This window comes from Lycorma delicatula, chromosome 9 (genome assembly GCF_047948215.1).
Source record: "Lycorma delicatula isolate Av1 chromosome 9, ASM4794821v1, whole genome shotgun sequence".
NCBI lineage: Eukaryota > Metazoa > Arthropoda > Insecta > Hemiptera > Fulgoridae > Lycorma > Lycorma delicatula.
In genome coordinates, this window is record NC_134463.1 from 17,639,189 (window position 1) to 17,666,366 (window position 27,178).

The 27,178-nt window shown below is 30.2% G+C and overlaps 1 protein-coding gene across 1 annotated transcript; it reads right to left on the reverse strand.

The window, feature by feature from the left end:
- Positions 1-13,116: 13,116 nt before the first annotated feature.
- LOC142330411 (uncharacterized) lies at positions 13,117-26,959 on the reverse strand. Its single transcript, XM_075375641.1, has 6 exons — positions 26,853-26,959; positions 24,686-24,832; positions 24,455-24,589; positions 21,289-21,414; positions 15,706-16,081; positions 13,117-13,145 (listed from the first exon to the last, which is right to left on the reverse strand). Exons 2-6 carry the CDS (start codon positions 24,827-24,829, stop codon positions 13,117-13,119), a joined length of 810 nt encoding a protein of 269 aa, XP_075231756.1. The 5' UTR covers positions 24,830-24,832; positions 26,853-26,959.
- Positions 26,960-27,178: the final 219 nt, after the last annotated feature.

Below are 27,178 nucleotides of genomic sequence, written 5' to 3' on the forward strand. Positions count from 1 at the left end.
TAGCGTCTGAGTATTGGTTTTGATAGATCACGATCCCACACTCCTGGCTCTGGAAGAAATTTCCGACGCACGATTCTATATTGCTAAAGTAGCCCTCTGATAATTCTACAGTTGCAGTAGGCTTGATAAGTCAATCAAGCGGTTGAATTTGCAGGTTCACAGACATTCACACAGGGCTACAATTCTTCGGTATTCAGGTAGTCTGGCCTACCTATAAAGTGCACCAAGCATTGCAATAAGTAACTGGCTCCACCTAGCAACTCTGTTCAACTCTGATGATGACCAGTCAGGCAGAGGCTTCAATGACGGTTGTAGCATTTGGTGCACACTGGCAAGTGTGATTCTGCCAAAATCTATCGCTATCTTGTTTAAAATGGCTGTAGTATAACCTTCCTGTTGCCTACATCTTGAAAGTTGTTTATTCTATTGTAGCTCAACATATAGCATATATAAAAAATAAAAATTTCAAATTTTTTAATTTATTTTTTCAGATATATATATTTACTTTATTTACTTATGTAGCCTATGACACTAATGCACTGTCATACATCTAAATCTGTTCAGCCGTTTAACTGCTACACTGGAACAAACATATTTCCATACCCTAAATACATTTTAATCGTTTTTGGGCAGTCTTGTAATATGTATAGATTTATTCAGTTGAACCAAACTAATAGAATATTATGAAGTGTCAATAAGCATATATGTACACATATTTTTGTTGCCTACACAACTCCTGGTAATGTAAGGATTCCAACACAGGGTCATACATCTGAATCGGTTCAGCCATTGAGCTGCTACAGTGGAACAAACATATACACTCATGCACCCTAAATACATTACACTCCATTTTAAGCAGTCATGTAAAGACTAAATTAGCACATGCTTAAATAATATTTTGTCAACTTTACATTACTTTTAGTGGGGAAAAGTGATCAATAACGCTGCGGGTTCTTATCAACTGTACAATCCCATTGAAACACCTTATTAAGGTATAAGTTTAAAAAACTCATTCTTATTGAGTGGCCTTAAAAATAAAAATAATGCTGCGAATTCTTATCAATTGAACAATCCCATTGTAAAATCTAATATTCGTAATATGATTTTTTCATTATTTTTAATATCATTAAATAAGTATGTTTACTTATTTCTTATGGTGGCTATTAGGCAAATCTGTCAGATAAGCATTCTTGGTTTTCACTTGCCGCTCACCTGAACCAGACTATTGAGGTGCTATGTCAGCGTACCTTACTTTTTATTTCTTTATGTGTGGTCCCCACATTTGCTTTTTATGCTGATGTGGGTACCATCAGTTGAATCTGGCCATTTTTTTATCAAAACTGGTGACCTACAGTTTGCAAGCACCCAGGCATCTTGAATTCATTTTATGGAACATGGTTCGATTAATCATTTAAATTACCCTCTTAATGTTTCAGTCAAGTCCTTTTCAAATGAATGCTTACTTAGTCTCCGACAGATTTTTCTGGAAACTCACTTGTGTAAAAAATGTCCAAAGTTTTATCTTTGCATTTTGCATGCATGTTTTCATCAATCTTAACAAATTTATCCATACACCAAACCATATTTTTAACATAATTACTGGTTCGAGGGCCAAAATAAAATTTCACTATGGTACATTGATAAATTTCATAAATCCTATCAAGCTATGGTAGCTTCCCACTCTAGATTAACAATTTCTTTGCTCCAGCAATATAGGAAACAAAGCATTGATAAGAATTTTGTCCTTCAGAACTATTTCCTACTTTAAAAACACTTATGAAACATTTTTTCTGGCTGTACACTGGTACAGCTTGAAGTAGTTTGAAAGAATGATTATTGCCATATATGATATTTGTGTAAACAATATCCTGTTTTTGGAGAAACATAAGAATCAATGTCACTCAACAATTTACTTATTTTTTCTGGATTATAGATTGATTATAAAGTGCCAAATAAAATCAAAATAAAGATAACAGTAAGTATGTTATTTTTTATTTTAGCTTATTGTACTTTGGAATATGTTACACATTTATTTAACAAGATAGGCGAGGTAAACTGTGAGGTGAAAAGATTTTTAATCTTTGCCAGGAATCAAATACAACTCTAGTTACTCTGTAACCTAATAACTACTACACTAATCTGGCTAGCTTTCTGCTTTGGTTCCATTACGGACAACAGTTTCAGTTGTAGAAAACAAAATAAGAAATAGTTACATTTTTCTAAATAGATTAATTATATTTGGTTTTACAGAACTTTCAATAGATGTTTTTGAATACTAATATTGAATTGGAGAAAACTGGCTTTTATTATTTCTATGACTATATCTATAAGGCAGAAAAAAAGTTGTAAATCTGGTGTGGCAAATGTAAGATTGGTTTCTGTAGAGCTTACTCTTCTTCTTCTTCAAGTGGCATCTCCTTTCAGGAGGTTTGCAATCATCATCACTATTTTGACCTTTGAGTAGGCAGCTAAGAACAGTTCAGTAGACGTTGTTGAACCATTACCTCAGTACTATCCCTATCGTTCAGAATGAAATCCCTATCATTACGAAGTTCAAAGAGGAAATACAGGAAAAACTACATGTAAATCTATCATCTACAACTGTCACATACTGAAAAAAATTGGTTTTTGTTATAAAAAAATTGAAGATTATCAATATTTGTAGATGGAAAAACATGATATTGCATTAAAAAAAATTGAATTTTTAAACAGATTTCACAAATTAAAAGCGTCATGTGATGATTGACGTATATTTCACATAGATGAGAAGTATGTTAATAAAAATCTTTCAGCAAGATTCAAAGAAAAATGAGATATTAAAATTAAAATACTCACCAGAAAGGCAGTAAATAGACAGTATGTCATGCAGGTTCAGCTAAAACAGGGTTCATTACAGAAAGTAAATGTGTTTTCCGCAGTAAATTGAAAGCCGGTTCTTCAGATTATCACTCAGAAATGAACAGGGACAGTTTTAAAAATGACTTTTTGAATTGCTTACAAGAAGGAGCGTAATCATAATGGATAATGCAGCTTATCACCCTTTTATGGTAAATAAAGTTACTATTAACAGCTGGAGGAAAGCTGAAACCCAAGAGTGGCTTAAGAGAAAGTGGTTGCTTGAAACTGCTTTAACACGATTTTTTAAACTTCAGCGTTATAATAAATTGTACAATGTTTATCGATATGATTTTAATGCCTTTATGTAATCTGTTATTCTTTTTACAGAGATGAGTCTTTGATAGAAATATTGCAAATAGTTGTAAAAATAAAAATAAAAGAAAATAATATTTACAAAAATTATAATTTATAATATTAACAAGGTATAAAGTAATGTGATAAAACTGTGTGAAAGACAATATTAAACCATACCTGCATGTCGCCGCTGGTCATTATAGCAACAAACAGGATACACGATCAACTTCTAGTTGCAACTGTATTTTTTGAATGATCTTTTCATACCTTTTCAACCTCAATTAAAAGCTTAATATTAAATACTTATTCAAATTGTTTCAACGATTACAATGATGTGTTTTTCCCCATAAAATATTCACTGAAACTAAAGATAGGCTGTCTCACAAAAAACACTCTGCATGCTTCAATAATACTAGTTTTGGGCTAAATCTTAATTATAATTATTGAGAAACAATTGTTTAATATACCTCCAAAAGTAGAAAAAAAATGCAAAAAATTTTTTGTTTTCCGCTTTACACACCCCTAATTTTAAAATGAATGACTGTAACTAAAATTGCCCAAATCCTGTTAGCAAAAAAACAATTGCTGTTTCCAATACCTTCATTTTTTGTAACTAAAATACAACAGTTTAAACACAAGTGCCATCTTTCATAGCGACCACTATAATATTGTTAAAGGTCATACACCAAAACTACTTAAAAAAAATATGTAGTTTTTGAAGCAGTTCTCTACTAAAATTATTGTCGCAATTACTAAAAACAAGTTCCATATTCTTCAAACACAACATAGATCTACTTATTATTAAGAATTACTTAAGAACAAAGTGTAAGCAAAACTCTTTTAGTCATAAAGATTTATTATTAAATTAAAATGTTACAGTTGAGGAAAAAATGTTACAAGATTTTTTAAAAATTTGCTAATGAAAATAACAACAGTAGATCTTATGAATCTTCTATGCTTTTTGAAAAGAGTATGCCAATAAGGGCGCTGACATTGTAAGACGTTTTCTAAAACTAAAAATTTGGAAGTGTCTATACTAAAAATGATTTTTCCTTAACTGAAATTACATTTAATTGTAATGATCGCTGCAGTTAGATATTATTTTAACTGAGAATGATGTTGAAGAGGCCATTTGACATAATGATAAGGCGTTGACAAGCCCAGAATATATTCATCCTCTTTTAGTGAAGAAATGCTCTGCCTTTTTTGTACAGCTTTTAACTAAGTTCTTCAATCATGATTTAAATACTCTTTTTTCCTAGCGTTTCAAAAATTTGTTACATATATCCTGTTGAGGTTTTTCACAATCAAGAACAACATGGTTTTTTTGGAAAGTAAATCTACACAAACAAACTTGTATGTATATATAGAAGATACTGTTGATGCACTAAATGATGGTAATTATATTGATGCAATTTATACTGATTTCCGTTGCGCATTTGATGTAGTTAATATCAAGTTACTTGTTAAAAAACTTGCTGTGTGTGAATTTAATAAATTGTTGTCTTTAATTCATTCATTTTGTACAAACATAATTACAGATTAAAGAGAAGTCTTAAGAAGTGGAAAGAGAAATGATCATTGGTAAGATAGACGGAGAATATAGGAAAGTTAAGGAGAATTTTGTGGTACATAAATTAAATTTTAATGTGTTAAATAAAGATGGTACACTGATTTATAGTACAGAAGAAACGGTCGATAAGGTAGGTAGAATATACTGAAGAGTTGTACGGAGGAAATTAATTTAGTGTTATATAGTAGTGAGATCTGAATTTAATAGTACATTAAAAGGTGTGAACAGCAGAAAGGCTCCTGGGATAGATGAGATACCTGCAGAAACTACAAACTGATGTTTAATATTTATGAAAAAGGGGAAATTCCATCAGACTTCAGAAAGAGTGTTATTGTCATGATACCACAGAAAGCAGGAGCAGACAAATGTGAAGAATACAAAACAATTAGCTTAACTACTCATATATAAAAAATCTTAATTAGAATTCTGTAGAGAAGAATTGAGAGGAAATTGGAAGAAATGTTAGAAGACCATTTGCTTTCAGGAAAGGTAAAGAGAAGAAGGAAGCAATTTCAGTGCTCAGATTAATAATAGAAGGAAGATTAAAGAAAAACAAACCAACATACATGGCATTTACAGACTTAGAAAAGGCATTTGATAAAATAGACTGGAATAAAATGTTCAGGATTTTAAAAAATTTAGGGTTAAGAATAAAGATAGAAGAACAATTGCTAACATTTACAGCAACCAAACTGCAACAGTAATAATCCAACATAATAAGGAAGCTGTAATTAAAAAGGGAATCCAATAAAAATGTTCCCTATCCCCATAACTTTTTAATCTTTACTTAGATCTAGCAGTTAATGATGTTAAAGAACAATTCAGATTTAGAAAAACAGTGCAAGGTGAAAATATAAAGATACTATAATTTGCTGATGAAATAGTATTTCTAGCAAAGCGTAAAAATAAGATTTAGAAGAAACAATGAATAACATAGATGAAGGTTTTACGCAAGAACTACTGTATGAAAATAAACAAGAAAAAAACAAAAGTAATGACATGCAATATAAATAATGTAGATGAACCACTGAATATAAAAATAGGAAGAGAAAATACTATGGAGGTAGAATTTTGTTGTTTAGGAAGTACAATTACTAAAGATGGACAAAGTAACAGCGATATAAAATGCTGAATAGAATAGGGGAAATGAACTTTCAGTCAGAAATATAATTTGCTTACATCAAAAATTAATTTAAATGTCAGGAAAAGATTTTTTAAAGCATATGATTGGAGTGTAGCTTTATATGGAAATTATACTTGGACGATCAGAGTACCTGACAATAAAAGATTAAAAAGCTTTAGTAGTGTAGTGGTTTAGGAGAATGTTAAAAATCAGATGGATGGATAAAGTGACAAATGAAGAGGTTTGCGGCAGTTGATGAAGAAGCATTTGCAAAAATATAATTAAAAGAAGACAACACTCTTATAGGCCACACATTAAGGCATCCTGGAATAGTCGCTTGATATTAAAGGGACAGGTAGATGGGAAAAAATTGTGCAGGCAGGCAATGTTTGGAATAAGTAATACAAATTGCTAGGGATGTAGGATGTAGGGGGTATATTGAAATGAAACGACTGGCACTAAACAGGGAATGTTGGAGAGCTGTATCAAACCAGTCAAATGACTGAAGACAGAAAAAATACAATAAAATTGAACGGAAAACACTCAAGAAAGAAGATAAAATGTTCTATTGTCATATTATTAGTACAAATATAGAATAATGAAAACACTAGTGGACTATTTTTAAAAATAAAAAGTTGAGAGAGGATTTGGAAAATAGCAAAATTGATGTAGGAAAAATAAATCATTCATATTTCAGTTATAATAGTTTATTGGACATTGATCGTTTTCAAGCACCTCATTATTCTATTGTAAAATGAACTAATTAGCAACCGAATTTATTTCTGTGTACTATTCACATGTACCTATATGTAATCATATGAGAAAGACCTATTAACAGCAGCGACTTTTGCTGAAAAAAATTATGAATTACGCAAACTATTTTACAAAAAATATCAGAAATCTAATCCCCTTTTTTATTTATTATTTTCATGTATAAGTTGGACAGGTTACAAAATTCAAATATCTTATTGGTATTTTAATACAATACAAGAGCTGAAAGTTTTCTACTCACAACTCCTTTGCCTAGTGTACTAGTCACTGCATTGTACTAGACTGTTGTATTTGCATTTTATATACAAATGTGTCATGTTATTAGTAATCGGATGATGTCAACAGGTTAAATAGTACAATAAACCCTACTCATTCATCTTGCCTAAGTCAGCGAACAGTTCGGTCAACAAAGACGGGGCAAACCTTCAGCTAGCTAAGTGTAATTGGTGAAAATACTGAACACTAATCATTTACAGCAAATCATTAATCCATCATAATTCTTTTATGAAATAAATAGTAACCAAATGCATTTCTATGTACTACTCAGTTTTATCTGTCTATACATATGAGATATAAATTCTTCTGCTAAGAAGAATTTAAAAACTCCTAATAACAGATTATAGCTCCTAATATCTCACTGATGTTTTACTGATTGTTATAATACAGAAAAATATAGTAAACAGCATACGACTGTATTTCTGTACATAACTCATGTGTACCTCTGTATAAATAGAGAAAGCGGAAAGTAAAAACAATTTATTTAATGTGCTAACAACCAATTCAAAACCAACCTAAGATTTTAAACCCCAAAGATGCATATAAACACTCATTAGTATCACTCACACCATGTAGGTTGGACAAAGTGGATAACTTTAATTTAGTTTTAATCATCACAACTAGTCTGAAATAAATAATAAACTTCCATTCAATCACATTAAAATACAATTTATTTGTTTTTATGAAAAGGAATGATGTATGTTTAAAATAAAGAAGCATCCTGTTTTCTGTGATCACATAAAGATCACAATTTATATATTATAAACATATTTCTAAAACTGAAATTAATATAAACTGAGCTTTTTATTACAATACAATAGTCTATTTCACAAAGAAAATTATTTTCTAAGAAATTAATACAGATGAAATATAAGAAAAAATATTTTTAATTAAAGTCATATAAACTTGTGATAGTAAAATATACAAAAATTATTCAAACTGCAAAAAACGCAGAGAAAAGCTGCATTGTCTGCAACCAGTAACTAAACTAGAAAACACAAATCCCCGAATAAACAAGAAATAAAGAATATATAATCAGATATCTAAAACATAATAAAGTATTGTGCAAGGACTCAGTAACTGTGCAATTTTTAAAATTATGATAATTAATTATTATTATGCTTTTACGGCCAACATGGGACCACTTAAGTCAATTTTAGTTGAATCTTTTCTGAGAAAAGCGTGTTATTTTACTCTTCCGAGCTGCCCAGTATTTCTTAATCCGTTCAGATCTTGCTTTCTTTTCTTCATCCGTAAACAACCTCTTCGTTGTATTTTGTCGTTTGTCTGTCTTTTGTTTAAATCAAATGCTTTTGTCTTTTAGCTTTGTAATTTTTCCAGTTTTATTCTGTAGGTCAGTCAGGGAAATTCCCATTTCTTTCATATCTTCTCTAATTTCTTTGATCCATCCTACTTCTAGCTTTTGGAACCAGAGCTTTTCAGTGATATTTCTTGACAGTCTTGTTTGCGGTGTCCTTATGAGATGACCGAAGAAAGAGATTCTTTTTTTCTGCATAGTATCAGTAACAGGCTCTATTTATCGATACACCACCTCATTTGGCACAATCCACCATTGGCCTTCTTTTTGGTGTTTTTTATTGATACACGTTCTGACAATTCTCCTCTCTATTTTCAGAATTTTTTTCAATTCAGTTTTTCTGAGTGATTTTGAAAAGGGTCTCGCTTCCGTAGGTGACTTCTGGCTGTACTACAGTTTTATAATGTTTAAGTTTTGTTTTAGCAGAAAGGCATTTTTTGTTATATGTTGACAAAGTTAATTTTTGGGATTTAATCATTTTATTTGTCCTGTTTTGCCATGTCACTTTTTCATTTAAATTATAAGTTATTATTTCCCCTAGATATTTAAATTGTTTTACTATTTTAATTTTCTGATTGTTTACCGTAATGTGCTCTATTACCAGAGGATCTATGGCCATTAGTTCAGTTTTTTCGAAAGAGATATGAAGCCCTATCTTTTGTGCTAGGTTTTGAAGGCTCATGATTTATGTTTTGGCTTCTTGAATATTATTTGCTAAAAGAGCGAGGTCATCTGCAAATCCTAGGCAATTTAGTGTGATGGAGTTTTTCTTAGTACCCATTTTTATATTTTTGGGATTTATTTCATACCATTTTCTCATGACAAGTTCGAGGGCGCAGTTAAAAAGGAGTGGTGAGAGGCCGTCTCCTTGCCTCAATCCAATTTTATGTAGAAGGGTTGAGAGAGTTCACCTCTGAATTTCACTCTGGACTGGGTATTGGTTAAAGTTAATTTTATCATGTTTACGAGTTTAGGGTGAAGGCCCAGGTTTCTCAGAATATTCAGCATGGATGGTCGGTGTATACAACATAGGCCCTTTTAAAGTCGACGAAGGTGATTATTAGTTTTTTTTTCCGTCTTTTATATAAGTCCATCATAAGTTTTAGGGATATTATTTGCACCGGGCAACCTCTCCATGGCCTAAATCCCCCTTGGTATTCCCCAAGTTCCAGTTCAAGTTGGTCTTTGCATCGGTTGTATATAACTCTCGACAGGATTTTGTATGTGCAATCCAGGAGAGGTATGCCTCTGTAGTTTTCCGGATTAGTTTTATCCCCTTTTTTATGTAATGGATGAATGAGGGCTGTGGTCCAGTGTTCTGGAAGTTTTTCTTCGTTCCATATTTTCACAAGGCATAGATGTAGGGAAGTTTTGACTGAATAAACTGATGAGTGTTTCCAGAGTTCCGCGAAAAGCTGGTCTTCTCCGCTTGCTTTGTAGTTTTTTATTTCATTTAAGGCTGCGAGAACTTCTTGAATTGTTGTTGGGTTGATATTTAACGGTGAAGTTTTAACTAGAGTTTCAGTGTCAATCTCAAAAAGCTCTGGGGGAGTCGTCACAGTTGAGGAGTCTATTGAAGGTTTCTGCCAAAATTTCAGCATTTTCTTTATTGGTGTGGGCCATATTTCCTTTTTTCCTCTCAGCATAAGGGTGGGTGGTTCATATCTTTGAAGAGCCTGACCAAAAATCTTATAATAGTCTCAGGAGTTAGTTTTCTTGGAACTTTCTTCTATTTGCTGAATCAAGTTTTTTTGGGCTTGTCGTTTGGTTCCTCTTATAATTTTCTGAGTTATTTTCCTTTGTTTGGTGAATTCATGGTTAGATTCTTTAGTTTTCTGGGTTTGGTGGTTGATCCAAGCCCGGTGTCGGTCTTTGAATGCTTTGTCACATTCTTCATTCCACCATTGGTGTTTTTTTCTTGGGTTTATAGGGGCTAGTTCTTCAGCTATTTCTTTCAGTTGGGATGTCAGTTCTTTTAAATTATTAGTTAATTTGATTTTTTTTGTTGTTTCTTCAAAGATGGCATTGTTTATTAATTTATGTGGATCATAAGCTCTTTTGTTTTTAGGTTGGGATTTTTTCTTTTTATGCGGGGTGAATTTTATTTTATTAATGGTATCCAGTATCTGTTCCTCTCAAGACTTTTACATTATAAATCTCCTTGTGATAATTCCGGTCCATGCAAACATGATCGAGTTGCCATTCCCCTTTTTTCCCATCTGGGTGTTTCCAAGTCTTCAATTTGTTTGGTTTTCTCATAAAATAGATGGATTTTGAGATCATATTATGGTTTCTGCAAAATTCGACAAGTCTTTGGCAGTTTTAGTTTTCTTCTGGGCAGGCCATTTTCCGATAATATCACGATATCTTCGTTCTAATTACTTAATTAATGTATGATATCTTAGGGAAACTATATGACGACAGAAAAATCCCACAAGAATGGAAGTCTGCCCTAATTCCTTCTCTACAGAAAAAAAGAGACAAAATGGAAGTTTACTAATTACAGAGGAATTTCTCTTCTTACAGTAAAATCTTACAAAAGTTGTTGAGAATAGAGATGCACATCAATAAACAATTTGCAGAATACATCAGGGTGGTCTAGAAAGGGAAGATCTTGTGCGGAACAAATAGTATGTGTAAAATTAATAAGCTGTATAAATTATAACCTTCTTAACCGAACAAATAATTTACATTGCCTTTTCTAAAGATTAATTTATTTTCAATTATCAGAAAAAGAATTTAAATTACCAATAAATAATTTAAGCATGATAAAATACGTTAATGAGACTGTTGATTCAGATCCCTTTTAATTGTGTTCTAGATAGACATCAAAGAATGGAAGAAAACAATGAAACTAAAGTGGTAGAAAAAAATTAGGTTACAAAAAGGACAACCTAGGAAGAGATTGTTTTGCCTTTATGGAAGATCAGGCAATAATTGCAGACAATTTTGAAGTAACAAAAATTCAAATAGAAACATTAAAGTAACTACAGAAAAAAGGATTATCTGTTTCCTAAAAAAATACAAATGTTTGACGAATATTAAAAATAAATCAAAATCATTAAAAATTAATTATCACAGATTTAAATGAATTAATTCATCAGTAAAAAAAAATCTTAAATAAAAATCGCTTAAAATATATAACAAAAAATTTATTAAAGAAATGTATCAGAATACTGCCGGTGGCAACAGAGGATTTTTTTTATTTTTAAGATTCTTAATTTTTTTGGGAGGTTTTAAACTTGTCGGGCAAAAAAAAAATTTTTTTACATTGTCTATACTTTCAAAAATATGTCTGTAAATTTCTACATACAAATTCATAATATTTGAGAAGTTGCAACAACTAAAACTAGTAGAGATGCAAATAGAATTTCTGAGCGCGGTGGAGAGACCTGCCATGTCAAGTCTCTGCCCTCTTATTGTTAAGATTTGCAGCTTCCACCCTTACCAAAACCAAAATCTTTTTCTATTGTGAAAAAATAAAATTGTGAACAGAAGTTGAGAGAGTAATATGATTATTTAAATGATTAGACATACATTTCAAAATGTTAGTTTTTGTTAATTTTCAAAGTTGTGAAATATTTTTAATTACGCTTGTTGCTGCAAAAGGAAAAAAAAATTTAAAAAGCTTTTATTTAACTAATATTAATATTAACATTAATAAAAAACAGGAAACAAATTAGAAAAAAACCCTCTAAAAAGTAAAAAATAAGAATTAAATCAAATTGAGAATTTTAAACAAAAAAAATATAATATATTAACAAATACAAAAATGCACTGAAAAGTAAAAAAAAAATTATATAAATATCTAATAAATGACCAATAAATAAGTTAATAATAATAAAATTAAAAGTAACGAAAATATTTAGTTAAATAAAAGCGTGGCACAGTTTTTATAATTTATTTTAAAAAACACATTTATTTTTATGTCAACCTTCATTTTCATTTTCATTTTCAATAACGACGCGAGGAGACGGAAAGGTCTGCTGGAACTTCTCCAGTTGAGACTGACTAGCTACAAGTAACAATCAGGGAAAATGGACCCACTTGCTTTCTTTGTACGTGTTCTCTAGTTAAAGTTCATCTTTGAATTCTGTTTGTAATCTAACCCGAATTGAACGCATTCTTTCCGCTAAAAGTTTCATTTTAATTGATTATGAATGTTTATTTAATGAATTCATAATTACAATTATAACGATAATAATTAATAATTTTTCAGATTACCGTCAAAATGTAATAACTTTGTGCAAGATTTCTAAATTTAATTTTTATTTTTAATCTTATTAATCCTTAAAGGTCATCTCGGTGCAAATTTGAACCGTCAAAGAATTAAAACTTGAGTTATTTTTATTACAGATAAATAAAGTATATGCATATACTAAACAACCTCATTAAACAAAAAATATATTTTAAAATACAGCAAATGTCTATAAATACTTATTCGAAAACATTGTTATAAAAACTGCACCACGCTTTTATTTAACTAAATATTTTCATTACTTTTAATTTTAAAATTTAATAATTATTACATTTATTTATTGGTTATTTATTAGATATTTATATAATTTATTTTTTACTTTTCAGTGCATTTTTATATTTGTTAATATATTATATTTTTTTGTTTAAAATTTTCAATTTGATTTAATTCTTATTTAGAGGGTTTTTCTAATTTGTTTCCTTTTTTTTATTAATTTTAATATTAATATTAGTTAAATAAAAGCTTTTTTAAAAAATATTTTTTTATATGTAATTAAATATATTTCTGTAATTTTTTTTTGGTTTTTTGTATTTTTTTTTATTTTTTACTTTTTAGTCTTAATGAACAATAAACTTTTTACATCCAAAAAATATTCTTAATAATATTTATATCTGAATCTTATTGATTGTTAAAACTAAAAAAAAAGGAAAAATATTTATTTTTACACATAGAAGTTACATACGTGTACCAAATTTCAATCATTTTCATACGATAGTTCATGAGAAATGAAAATTTTCAACTAAATGCATGAATATAGCATAGGGGTAGAGCATGGGAGCATGGGGGTGGGTCATATCAAATTCCGACACTGTAGTGCTGTATTGTCATCAAAGTTACACACTTGTACCAAATTTCATTGATTTTCATACGACAGATCAAAAGACACAGCAGTTGCAAGATTTGATTATAACTAAAGCAAGTTAAATAAAAGCATATAAAAAGAGGAAAATAATTTACAACCAGCAGATAACAGTAGACATTTTTAAAGAAATTGATACTTGAAAGTAGCACTAATTTTTTTACACGTATGTTGATAAGAAATTAAAAGCTATTAAAGATTTTGAGGTCAATACTGATAACAGGCACAGCTTGTTTGGTTTTAATATTTGAAAACATTACTAAAATGTAAGACACACGATGTGAAGTTAAACTTAATATAAAATCAGCATTATTCAAGATCAGCATTATTTGAGAAAAAAAATGTTCAAGAAAGACACATGTAACTTGTGATTTATACAAGTCTCACTTGAGAACTTTATACAACTTTTTTACACCAAATTTTCTGATTGCCATGGTTCTGAGCTTAAAATGTTCATAAACATACTCATCATATATTATAAAAAACAGTAATATACAAATCTGCATTTGAGGCATACAAGATAAAAATTCCCCACCTTAAGTTGAAACATACAAAAATGAGAAAAATGTAATGTTACATTAGAAAAATTTTTTCATACTAGTTTTAAATTATACACATATGAAAGAATGCTATTAATTATTTCCTTAATTTTCTTAAAAGGTCAAAACAAACCTCTAATAAGGATATTGTAAGATGTCTTTCCAAAATATAAATTCGATTAAAAGATTTTTGATAAATGTTACAAATATTAATTTTTTTCTTTATGTGGAAATTAATATGTTTTTAAAATCACAACTGCAATTAAAAGACTTTTGGCAAAATTTACATACATAATTTTTCCTTTTGGGATGTAAATTAATATGCAACTTTAAATTAGGAAAACGATTTAACATCTTCTAACAGAAGTTATAAATTAATTTTTCTCTTTTGTATGAATATTTAAATGTGATTTTAAATTAGAACTTTGATAAAACACTTCTGACAAAAGTTACAAATATACTTTTTCTCCTTAGTATGAATATTTAAATGTGATTTTAAATTACAACTTTGATAAATAGACTTCTGACAAAAGTTACAAATATACTTTTTTCCTTAGTATGAATATTAACATGTGCCTTTAAAAGGTATTTACGATTAAATGACTTTTGACAAAAGTTACAAATATAATTTTTCTCTTTAGTATGAATATTTAAATGTGATTTTAAATTAGAACTTTGATAAAAACACTTCTGACAAAAGTTACAAACATAATTTTTCTGCTTAGTATGAATATTTAAATGCGATTTTAAGTTACAACTTTGATAAAAAGACTTCTGACAAAAGTTACAAATATAATTTTTCTCTTTTGTATGAATATTAATATGTTTGTTTAAAGTGCTTTTGTTATTAAATGACTTTTGATAAAAGTTACAAATATACTTTTTCTCCTTAGTATGAATATTAACATGTGTCTTTAAAAGGTATTTACGATTAAATGACTTTTGACAAAAGTTACAAATATAATTTTTCTCTTTAGTATGAATATTTAAATGTGATTTTAAATTAGAACTTTGATAAAAACACTTCTGACAAAAGTTACAAATATAATTTTTCTGCTTAGTATGAATATTTAAATGTGATTTTAAATTAGAACTTTGATAAAAACACTTCTGACAAAAGTTACAAATATAATTTTTCTCCTTAGTACGAATATTTAAATGTGATTTTAAATTAGAACTTTGATAAAAACACTTCTGACAAAAGTTACAAATATAATTTTTCTCTTTTGTATGAATATTAATATGTTTGTTTAAAGTGCTTTTGTTATTAAATGACTTTTGACAAAAGTTACAAATATACTTTTTCTCCTTAGTATGAATATTAACATGTGTCTTTAAAAGGTATTTACGATTAAATGACTTTTGACAAAAGTTACAAATATAATTTTTCTCTTTAGTATGAATATTTAAATGTGATTTTAAATTAGAACTTTGATAAAAACACTTCTGACAAAAGTTACAAATATAATTTTTCTGCTTAGTATGAATATTTAAATGTGATTTTAAATTAGAACTTTGATAAAAACACTTCTGACAAAAGTTACAAATATAATTTTTCTCCTTAGTATGAATATTTAAATGTGATTTTAAAGTAGAACTATCATAAAAGGACTTCTGACAAAAATTACAAATACATTTTTTCTCTTTTGTATGAATATTAATATGCTTATTTAAACAGCTTTTGTCATTAAATAACTTTTGACAAAAGTTACAGATATAATTTTTTTCTTTTGTATGAATATTAAGATGTCTCAGTAAATGAGATTTACTATTAAATGACTTTTGACAGAAGTTACAAACATAATTTTCCTCTGTTGTATTAATATTATTAAGATGTCTCTTTAAAACATTTTCAAAATTAAATGACTTTTGACAAAAGTTACTATTATTTTTTTTCTGTTTAGTATGAATGTTAATGTGTCTCTTTAAATAACAGTTACATCTGAATCTTTCATTGCAATATTCACAAACCAATTCTTTTCCTTTTTGCTCGAACAACTTGTTTTCACTACTTATATTCTCTATTAAATTTTCTATCGTTACATCACCGTATGCACAATTACATTCACTGAAGTTTTCATTTATAATTCCATCATCTATCGAATTATTTATGCTCTTACAAGTAATAAAATTCTTGGTACTTCCCTTGATGGTTCTTTTATCCATAGGCACCTGCAAATAAGTTATTTTTTGTTTTAATTATGAATTAATAAAAAATTATTTCGATTACAATAACATTAATAAGTGTTTACTTTAAGTCACTAAATATGTATAAAAAATTGAATATTTTAAACATATATTCATAATCAACATGGTTTTAAATATTAATTAATCAGAGTGAATTTTAGTGTAATAAGGAACTCTATCTTATAGTATCTATCTATAGTATGTTTATACTCTTGACTGAAACTTCATTATAAAATGCATGTTTTAGGAAAACCAACAAAACTAACTATTTAGAAAATATATAACAGGTCAATATATTTATTACTTCTATATTCATATTGATCAGATCTACAAACCCATATATTTTATATACACGATGTCTGGGGAAAAAGGTATCTAAAACTAATGGCCTATATTTAGGAAACCAGTCCTTGAAATCTCTTACAACATAAGTTCAAACGAAAGGATATATCCCCCAAGATTTGTTCGGTATACTCTCAGATTCAGCAGAATACACAAGTGCAGACAAGCCGACTCCAATGCAACTGTCAAAATACATGCTTTGGTGCACGTTTTACAACTTCAGTGCACGCTTTGGTTAGTAGTTTAAATTAGTTATGCATGTTCAATGGCTTGTACAAACTGAATTAAATATCAATTCTCCTACATCCAAGACATCATATTCCAAACATATGACTTCAAGAGAGACTGGAAGCTTGGTTTCACAAACTGGAAATCAAAGGTTTTTTAGTTACAAGAGACTGTGAATCAAGTAAGCGATGCATTCATTGCCAGTCTAGGTAAATCTATTAGGTGGTCTAGTTATGGACTGAAAATTCCTCTTTCTACTATTCATGATATTGGTAATAAGCGCTCCATTTGCAAGTGTACAAGTTACAAATAACCAAATGTTCGCTGGCAATATCAGTTTGTAGCAGAGGTAATCTTCATATTGAAAACAATCATAATTATAATGATATTTTATTAAAAGATGAGGCAACTATTCATACATTTGGGATAGTTAAAGACACAATTGTCAAATTTGGTATAGTGAAAACACCACACAGGAATAAAAAATGAATGAGACATACCAAAAGTCAGTATCTGTTATGATGAGAAAAGATGGCATCATTGGGCAGTTTTTTCATAAGTCCACTGTTACAGGGCACACATACCATTACATGCTTACGAACTTTGCTGTTCTTCAGATTCCTGCAGGATTCAGTTTCCAACAAGATGGTGCTACATACCACTTTTATCGACATGTTCCTAAATAACACTTCCCCGCATGTTAAATGAGACAAGGAGGTCCTAGTGCATGGCCACTACATCTCTTAGATATCACTCCTCTGGACTTTTTTGCTTGCGGGTTTATTAAAAGTTATAACAAAGAAAGTTTGTGATTTGAACGAATTAAAACAAAAAATTGTTAAAGGCTTAAACACATGACAAAAAATAGATTATTGTCTAGGTGTCTGACAAGCTAAAAGCGGTGCAAACATTACAGGTGATAAACCTACAATAACATGCTGAGTTTTTAAAAAAAAAGTTGTAAAAATTATTACCTGGTATTAAGAAAATCATTAATAAAATGTATTTTAAAAGTATTAATAAAATTTTATTTCACAACTATGTTTCATCTGTATCACGTCCATCCTGACCTTGTAGGAATAGACACCTGCCATGTGATGATTCTGGTCAAAATGTCACCCTCTCCATATTATCCCTACAAAAAAACCTATCAATAAGTCTTAAACAAGACTGACCGATTGAGCTGACAATAAAATGAACTACATCTAATAGGAAAGCTTGAGTTCAACACATAACAGCATGAATAAAATAAAACAAAAACATAAAACAGAACGTAGTAAAACGTAAATAGAGAACAAGACCAAGAACATAAAACATAAACACTAATACCATAACAAGAACATAACAAAACAACAAATGGAAAACCCAAGGGGGAACCTACTCTACACACCTTCAGCAATCCTTTCTTTTACAAGAGATCCCATATGTTCTTCAATGATGGTTCACTTGGCCTGGTTTTTCCAATTTTCATGGAAGTCCAACGTCGACCTGATAACATCAAGCCGACAAATCACTTCTGTATGCTTCATATCATACTGAAACATTCATAGAAAACATAAACATAATTCTCCAGCGCACCGCATTGCAGATATAACACAGAATCAACCAGGCCAAAGCGAGCCAATCTGCCCCTAAACGCGCCATACCCTGGAAGAAATTGCATCACAAATTTTTTGATCATACCAAGAGGAGTAGATGGGCAGATCATGCCCATCTACTGTTTCACCCCATCTTGCCTGTCATAAAGGATAGACCTTTGCTCAACAGTCTGAACATTTTCTAAAGTAACTCTCCTGACTTCTTAGCAAAATATCACCAACCAATTTGCCCCCCAGACACAAGTAGATCAATCGAATTCACTCCAACACTAGCTTCCTTGTGATCGCATTTAAATAATAATTTAACTGATCCTTTCTTCCAACAATCTGGAAAATACCCGGCAAACAACTATCTGCTAAAAACCCGTGTGACAGTTCTGACACAAACTGAGCAAAGAAGGAGCTCCACTGTTATACCATCAAAGGCAGGAGCCGCACCCTTTCCAAAACTACAAATAACCTGACGCACTTCAGCATTGGTAATTTCCAAACATAAAGCATCCCGTATACATGAGCGACCTCACGACACACCAGTAAATACACGCAGACTCACTATCTGCATTATCATCAGGCAGTAAATCATCAAGTAGTTTTTGTAATATTTTAGTTTTATCTGATATAATTCCATGCCAAGTTGAGAGAGCGGACAGAAGAACATCCTTTCTACGTTTGTCTCAAAACACTGTATACTACTCCTCATGGGTCTTTATTACCCTGGTGTTGCACAAAAGAACGCCACAAATCTCTTTTGGCACTACATACCTTGTGAAAGTAATAAATAATTCCTGCTCTCTCTATAATTAGCAACAAGTATGGCCCACCGTCCAGGATCACATTCTCATTGAGATGCCTTTCGTAAACAACAGACAGACTGTTTCAAATTAGTATATTCCCTATTCCACCACAACACTTGCCTCTATCGACTGGAACTACAGGGTATAGAGCACTAAGCAGGGTCAATAAAGGACGCCTACAATTTTTCTGCCAGGTTCTTTAATTCCAAATCATTGACTCCAAATCACTCCTGTTCAAAACTTAAGAGTCTAACCGAGAGAGAATCCACAAATTTCTTCGCCTCTTTCTCTTACGAACCACTCTCATGTCAGACTTACCAACCTTTGAAGAATCAGTAATCACTTGGAAAATCGTTCCCAACATCTGCAACGACCACAAGACCATTCTTTGTTTCTATTATTGGTTGAATCTTCAAGTTTGACCTCTTACTGCGAAGGACTACCTGACTCATCCTTCATGTCTTTACTTTTCTTTTCTTTTTTCCTGTTTAGCCTCCGGTAACTACCGTTTAGATAATTCTTCAGAGGATGATATGCATGAGTGTGAATGAAGTGGAGTCTTGTACATTCTCAGTTCGACCATACCTGAGATGTGTGGTTAATTGAAACCCAACCCCCAAAGAACACCCGGTATCCACAATCTAGTATTCAAATCCATGTAAAAATAACTGGCTTTACTAGGACTTGAACGCTGTAACTCTCGACTTCCAAATCAGCTAATTTGGGAAGAAATGTTAACCGCTAGACCAACCCGGTGGGTTTTTATGTCTTTACTAGTTTTACTAGATGTCACTTCTTTCATATTGACAAACACCACTTCTGGCTCTCATCAGGACAGATTAGCTTTGTGTTTCCTTTACCACCACCTCTCTTGCTCCAACACGATTAGCAGCCAACGTCTCTTATCCCTGAGCGAGATCTGCCACAACTGACTTAAAATCCCTCACCTTAGGAAGAATCCTATCCTGCACACTTTTGGAGGCACTCCTTTGAGTTTCCAACAACTTAAAAATTAAATCTTAATTCTCCTCAAAGGCTCGCAGTAAGGGAGCAAGGTACCTGCCTTTCTAACGGTTTTCCCTGATTCTTGAACCAAAACCTTAACTTTTCCAGCCCAGGTTGATGGCTCAACTTGCGACTTATCCTCCCTAGAAGAGTAGGAAGAGCCATCAAGCTGCAATACCTCACCACGTTGAACCCAGTTGGGCTCACCCTGTTTCTTAATGTCAGCTGTCAGACATACCCCCGATCAACAATCCACTATATAGTGAACTAAATGGGTAAATCCACAAGTACAAGAAATTCACACCACTTAACCCATGTTGGATTGACTACATGCAAATTCAGGTAAGAAAATTTTCGCATAAAATCTCAGATTGAAGTCTAATAGACATACAAACAGTCATTACACCCACTTTTCTAAACAAAGTGGGTGCACAATAATAAACACACAATACAAATAAAAACTATCAACACAAACCGTTGCCAATATGACAGCTGTTCAAATTAAACAAATGTATGAAATTTCAACAAATTCAAAATTAACAGACCACAAATTATTAAACATAACAAAAACCAATAACAATAAATAAAAACTGAGTAATAGACAGTCCCTGTACCAATAGAGTAGTTCAAAGAAAATAAATCCACCCACTCATACAGATAGCCTAGATAACCTACAGAGGCTACTTATGTAACAAAAAATTTGAATTAAAATACCCAAAGATAGAAAGCAAAAACAAATATCAAACCCTTACAAACAACCTAGTATAATAACTTCTGAATATTTTCAGAAATATAGCAAAGCAAATAGTAACAAATAAGCGGAATCCACACAAACCAGACTGTTTCCGCTGGCATTGCGTGTTTATCTCTCTGTGTCGGATCCTTTTTAAATTGCTTACCTGGTAAAATATTCTAATTTTTCAACCAGAACAACTAACAACAAATCACCCACAGCTTATTGAAATATGAATTGTATCAACAGATTATAATACATACATTTTAATTATCACCAAATTTTCAAACAAAAATTTTACTCTCACACACTGATAATTTATCATTTACACGTAGCATAAGTCAGTATTAATTAAATAGAACTAATAGAAATAAAAACAATTTTTTTTTTATAACAGAACACATACAAGTAATAAAATATACATACACACAAATTACATACATATAATTTACGAAATAAGCAAGAGAGAAATCATGTTTAATTAATACTTACATGACCTGGATAAAACCCCATCTCTTCTTCTTTTTTAATCGGGCGTAAATCATTTATTTGTTCATTGGTTCTCATATTAAGATTAGGTTGCGATGCAACATCATCATTCAATAAGATCTCAGATTCCTTTAAAAAAAAAGGATAATGAAAAAACCTTGCAAAATATGAAAACGAACTAATATTAAATCATTTTTTTTATTCTACCTGCAACTTAATAATACCATTATATACATCATAAAATTCAATTTAAAATAGATATTTTTGGTAACAAATACCATTAAAAATCTAAGTCTAATTGCTAAAAATGATACAAAAATCAAGAATTAAGACAGAAATAGACCAAAAAAAAGAAAGAAGTTGTTTTAATTAATTTTTATATAAATTTTCTATCGATGAAATATAACACTAGTTGTTAAAAATGTATACAGGTTTTATTTTCTTAATGTGTAGGTTGCAATTTGTTTAACTACAGAACATAAAATCAACACCACCAAGGCCAAATGAAACGCGGATGATATATATGTAATGAAAAGATAAACAGTGGGACCCCAAATTTCCAGTCGTCAAACTAACTGGACTTTTTAAATTCAGACTCGGCAATTTAAAAAAAAAAACAAATACATTATTTGAAAATTTTAACACTATTCAAATAGATCTTTGCTTCAATGGGAAGTTTTTTTATCAATCTTTATTTTACTGGGTTTTTTAACGGACTTTTCTTCAATTCATTTGCATTTATTGTTGGGTAAAGTTAACAAAAATAAAAGAACACACAGCTCGTATTTGCCAAAAGAAATTGGACTTTAATTAGAAAGAAAACAACTGAACTTATGTTAAATCATAACCTTAAAAAATTAAAAGAAATTATGAAGTAAACATAACTTAATTCTATATAAGAAATGTCAGCTGAATCAACATATGAATAATGATATTAAATGAGAAAATAGATGAATATACATTTTTCAAATACACATTTTGAAAATCAACAATTTAACAAAGCCTGAAAACAAGAGAACATAAAACACCCTATTTACAATTATATACTTAGAAAAACATAACATCAATAAACATAGTATGACTGGAAAACTATTTGCATTACTGACATATGCTGTAATATTGAAAAATTAGCAATGAACAAATGTCATTAACTTAGAAAAATAAACTACAGTACATCTTATTATTGGCACTGGCCTTTTCTGAATTATGAACATCATCAAACTTAACATTAAATAATTAAAGCATGTGATTCTAGTTTAGTATAGAAAAAAGGCCACGATTATATTTCAGTATAAAAAAAGAGTTAATTACAATAATCAAATTGAAAAAAGTGAACATATAAATAGAGTTTATTTTAGTAAACAAGCTTTCTTGAAAATATAAAATTACAAAGAAGTCCAAAAACGTAACTTCACATCAGGAGTTATTTTCTTTAGATTAATTTAAGAGAAGTAATATGAATTCAGTTCATGAATAGATAATAATTAATCTCTGCGATTAACAAATTACATTAAACTGAATGATAGAGTCAAGTACAAATATAAACAAATTGTAATAAGTAAGCACATAAAATATGTTTGCACATGACATAATAACATAACCTTATATAAGCCACCTGGACTGCCTGTACTGAGTGCACTTAAGTGAATAAATGGTTTTTTAAACCCAACTTGAAAAACATAATGTACGATTTACTGAATGTTTCACAAATTTTACTAATAGCGTAACTGTTTACTATAATAAATAATGAAGGATTTGAACATCCCTTAATAACACACGAATATCGGTAAAAAATGAACTCGTGAAATTAAAGTGCACATATACATACAGTTATCCTTGGCGTAGTCTGTGATGGCGAATAAAAAATAACAGAGGTAACAATTTGTGATTAGAAGTTGAATAATTAAGTAGCACCTCAGATATGTAGCAACGAGTTTGGAGAGAATCTGCATCGATGAAAAAGTAATCAGCAGCTGGAGAAGATTCGGCAGTTTGTAGCGATTGAAACACTTTCCGGAGAGACGTAATATACAGAATTTGAACTTAACAAAGAAACAAGGCAAAACAAAACATAGAGATCGGTGAAGTCACGAAACACTGACGAGTTGAACTACAGAATATTTCGACGGAGAAATACCACAACGTTTATGAGAGTACAAAGACGACGAACGTATTTAAAAACATGAAGTATGAGAGAGAAAGGTCACAGTCGAGCGCACATGGTGAAAGTCTGATCTACTCTGCCGAAAAAATGGCGTAAGTGAAAAGAGGGGGAAACCAAACCTAGGCAGACCTAAGAGAGTGTGTGCTGGCAACAAGAGTAGTGTCTAAGTGTTAGTATGAGAACGATTAGAGAAAACGTGTGGAATTCGGGAATGAAGACATAACAAAAATAATTTACAAGCAAGCAGACCACTAAAGAATTACGTAAGGCTGATAAAATAAATTTCTGAATACGCACAAGTTGAAAAAATGACATCAGGGCAGACAAAAAGAAATAGACTTCTAGGAACTATGACAATACTGAAATTGGCTGAGAATAAAAAACACTTAAGAATAACATATATATATATTAAGACTAAACAGCAATAAATAATGCGTGATAGAAATAAGCTGACACCAATATGATGATGCAACAGTAAGTCAAACTGGAGCCTAGAGAAATTGATGTCGAAAACAAACCCAAACAACCTATTTTAAAAATACATGTATGATAAGCCTTACAAAAATGCAAAATAAATTTACCAAGCCTGTAAACTACAAGACTCGACCATAACCTTGAATATATTGGAATAAAACAACTTTGCAGCACATGCTTCAACTTGCCACTGTCAAAGCATAAATTTTCATGGAGTTTTGCATCTACAATCCGAGACATGGGTACATGCGCATTATCATAATAAAAACAGTCGTAATGTTTTGGCCAATGTGGTAAAGCATCAGAACTGTAATGCTCCCAGTACGTGTAAGTTAAACTTTTAAATTCAAGGATTACTAAAGAAAGAATCAAAACTTGATAGAAAATGCAATGAAGTCAAATTAAAGAATCGACATTAAGTGCATACATAAACTTTCATTCCTATAATACTCCGATGAATACACTCTGAGATGGCTAGTATAAACTTCATACGTTACTTTCAATATAAAATAAATGCACAATAAAACTTACCACTTCATTTTTAATTGCATGATCTTCAGATTTAATTAACTTGATCCCTTCAAACGCAAGAGGATCAGTTACTTCATTATAATTATCACAACCATTACCAAGTGGCTCCTCTTTCACTTGGAAAGAATCACTATCCTAAAACATAAAATCAACATTTTAATGTTAAGTTTAATGATGTGATGACACTTCCTATATGACATAAACAAAAAACATAAATCAAATTATACTTACACAATCAGATGTAATATCATCAATCGGGTGATGTGGTAAAAACAAGCATAATGTTTCCTCTGCGCTATCATCTTCAATTTCTAGTTTGATACTGTTAGAGGACAGAGCTTCAAATGTGTAGATATTCTTTAAAGGTACATCCATTACCTTCAAAAATAAAAACATTCAAGTTAAAATTTAAGTATTTATAATGAAAACAATAAAATCGCTGCAAACTATAAAACATTACATTCATTGAAATTTTTAAACCAATCTATTTATATTTATATACTGTTTCAATATTTATGAAATACAATTTTGAAACAGCCTGGGAAAATTTTAAACCCGACTAAATAATCTGGCTTTTTTATTTCTTATTTCATTAAACACTAAATTTACAAGTATTAAAATTTCAAAATGCCTCAAGCAATTTTTTTTGCCAAATAAAAATTCAAGGGTTTGCTAGGCTCCCACTATGCTTCAGCCAGGTCTTTGATTTTGTATTCACACATTAAAAAAGTAGTATTACACAAATTTTCACAGAGCATTAAATACCTAACCTAAAATGTTTAACAGCTCTCCTACTAATAATAGATATGCTTAGAATTAGTTAAATACAATATCTAAATGATAAATGGTTTGGACAGCAATGATCTGTAGAAGGTAAAAATCCAAGCCGAGGATATCAATATTTTAGTCAATTAACAATCAGTTTTGTGAGTTATGGTGACCTGTTAAGATAATAATCCATTCTGTGTAGAGAGGTTAGGGTTTAAGGTGAAGGTTAGAGTTCTGTGGAGAGAGGTTACATACAGTTTTGTAGTTAAAACTATAAACTACCTTAATAGTTATTCAGTCAAAGACTCAGTCAGCTGAAGATGACTGATGCGGCTCTTTGTAAGCTGATTATCCATCGTACACAAGACCAACAGTGTCGAACATGTAGTATAGTCTCTCTCTGTAATAAGTATATTTCCATTATAACATAAATTCAGCCACTTTTCCTACAAGACAGAGTTAAGTATTACCAAACTTTGGTAATTTATCCCTAAATTCTCTCCACAAAAATCTAACCTTAACCCTAACCTTTCTCCACAGAATGGATTAATATCTGAGACCATGTCTCAATAACTCACAAAACTGATAGTTAATTGACTATAGTACCGATAATGTGGCGTGGACTTTGACCTTGGATGGGTCACCCGCTGTCCAAATCTGTTTTCAAAATTTACATCTTGTGTTTTGCTGATCCTAAGCACATATTAAAGTATAAAACAAATTAATGTTGATCAAGTAACTGCTCAGGATTACCAAATAAAAAGAGATATGGTAATGGTTTTTAGATAAAAAATTAATAAAAATAATACTCATGAAACTTTATCAGGACTGCAATCAATAAATACAAAAACAGAAATTGATAAATAATTATATACACTTTTAAAAACCTTACAGTCCACTCATAAGATATTTATTCTTCAACTCTGGCTGAATATAATTTCAAATTAGCAGCAACTTTATTCAAAAAGTAGTGGAAAAATAAAATCATTAAAAAAAGGGTTTTGTTTACGTATGTATTTATTTGTAAATAGATATAAGTTACAAGCAAGTTTTTTCAGTTTTTTGGTTCAATTCTTTGTTACTGAAATACAAATCTGGGTAAATGTGTAAATAACTAAAAAGAAACATACAATACAATAAGCACAAGCTTGTTTCCATACAGTCGCTAATTAAAATATTAATGGTAAATAATTTAACCTGTAATAATGTTTCATCATGCTGTTCCAACCTAAATATTAATTTTTAAAATAACATTGACAAAACCTTTTCTCCTAAACTCTTACTATAATTTTCTGTGTATATTTTTGATGACGTTCACAACGTTGAAGAAACGTATTATTACTATATAATCTAGAAATGATTAAACAATTGTCTGTGAAAACAAAACTATTGTTACTTATTACGTACTTAAAAGGATAAAACAATAAACATTTAAAAATATGTTAAAGAATAAATTATTAAAAAAGCAAAAACTATAAATAAGTAAACTACACAAAAAGCACAAACTTCATTATTTTTTCTTTGAAACTGCATTTTAAAAGAATAGAAAAAAATAGAAACTACAGTTGCCAAAAAAGACATATTTTACATTAGTAGTCATTAAATATTAATATTAGCGTAATTAACTTACATCGAATAAACAAGTAACGAATATAAACTATCGACAATCAACTTACAATAACTTGCTATAGTTTTAATTCAACTAACCTAACTCGCAAACAGATGATTACGAATCAGTCGGACCGACGATGCCAACATGAATTTTAGTAGTAATGACGTACATATGTACACCGTAAATATTTTAATCGTTCTTGGGCAGTCATGTAATATGTATAGATTTATTCAGCTGTAGCAAACTAATATTTATATTTACTTAGAATATTACTAAGTGTCAATAAATAAATATATATATTTATATATATTTTTTTTTTTTTTGTAGCCTACACAACTCCGGTA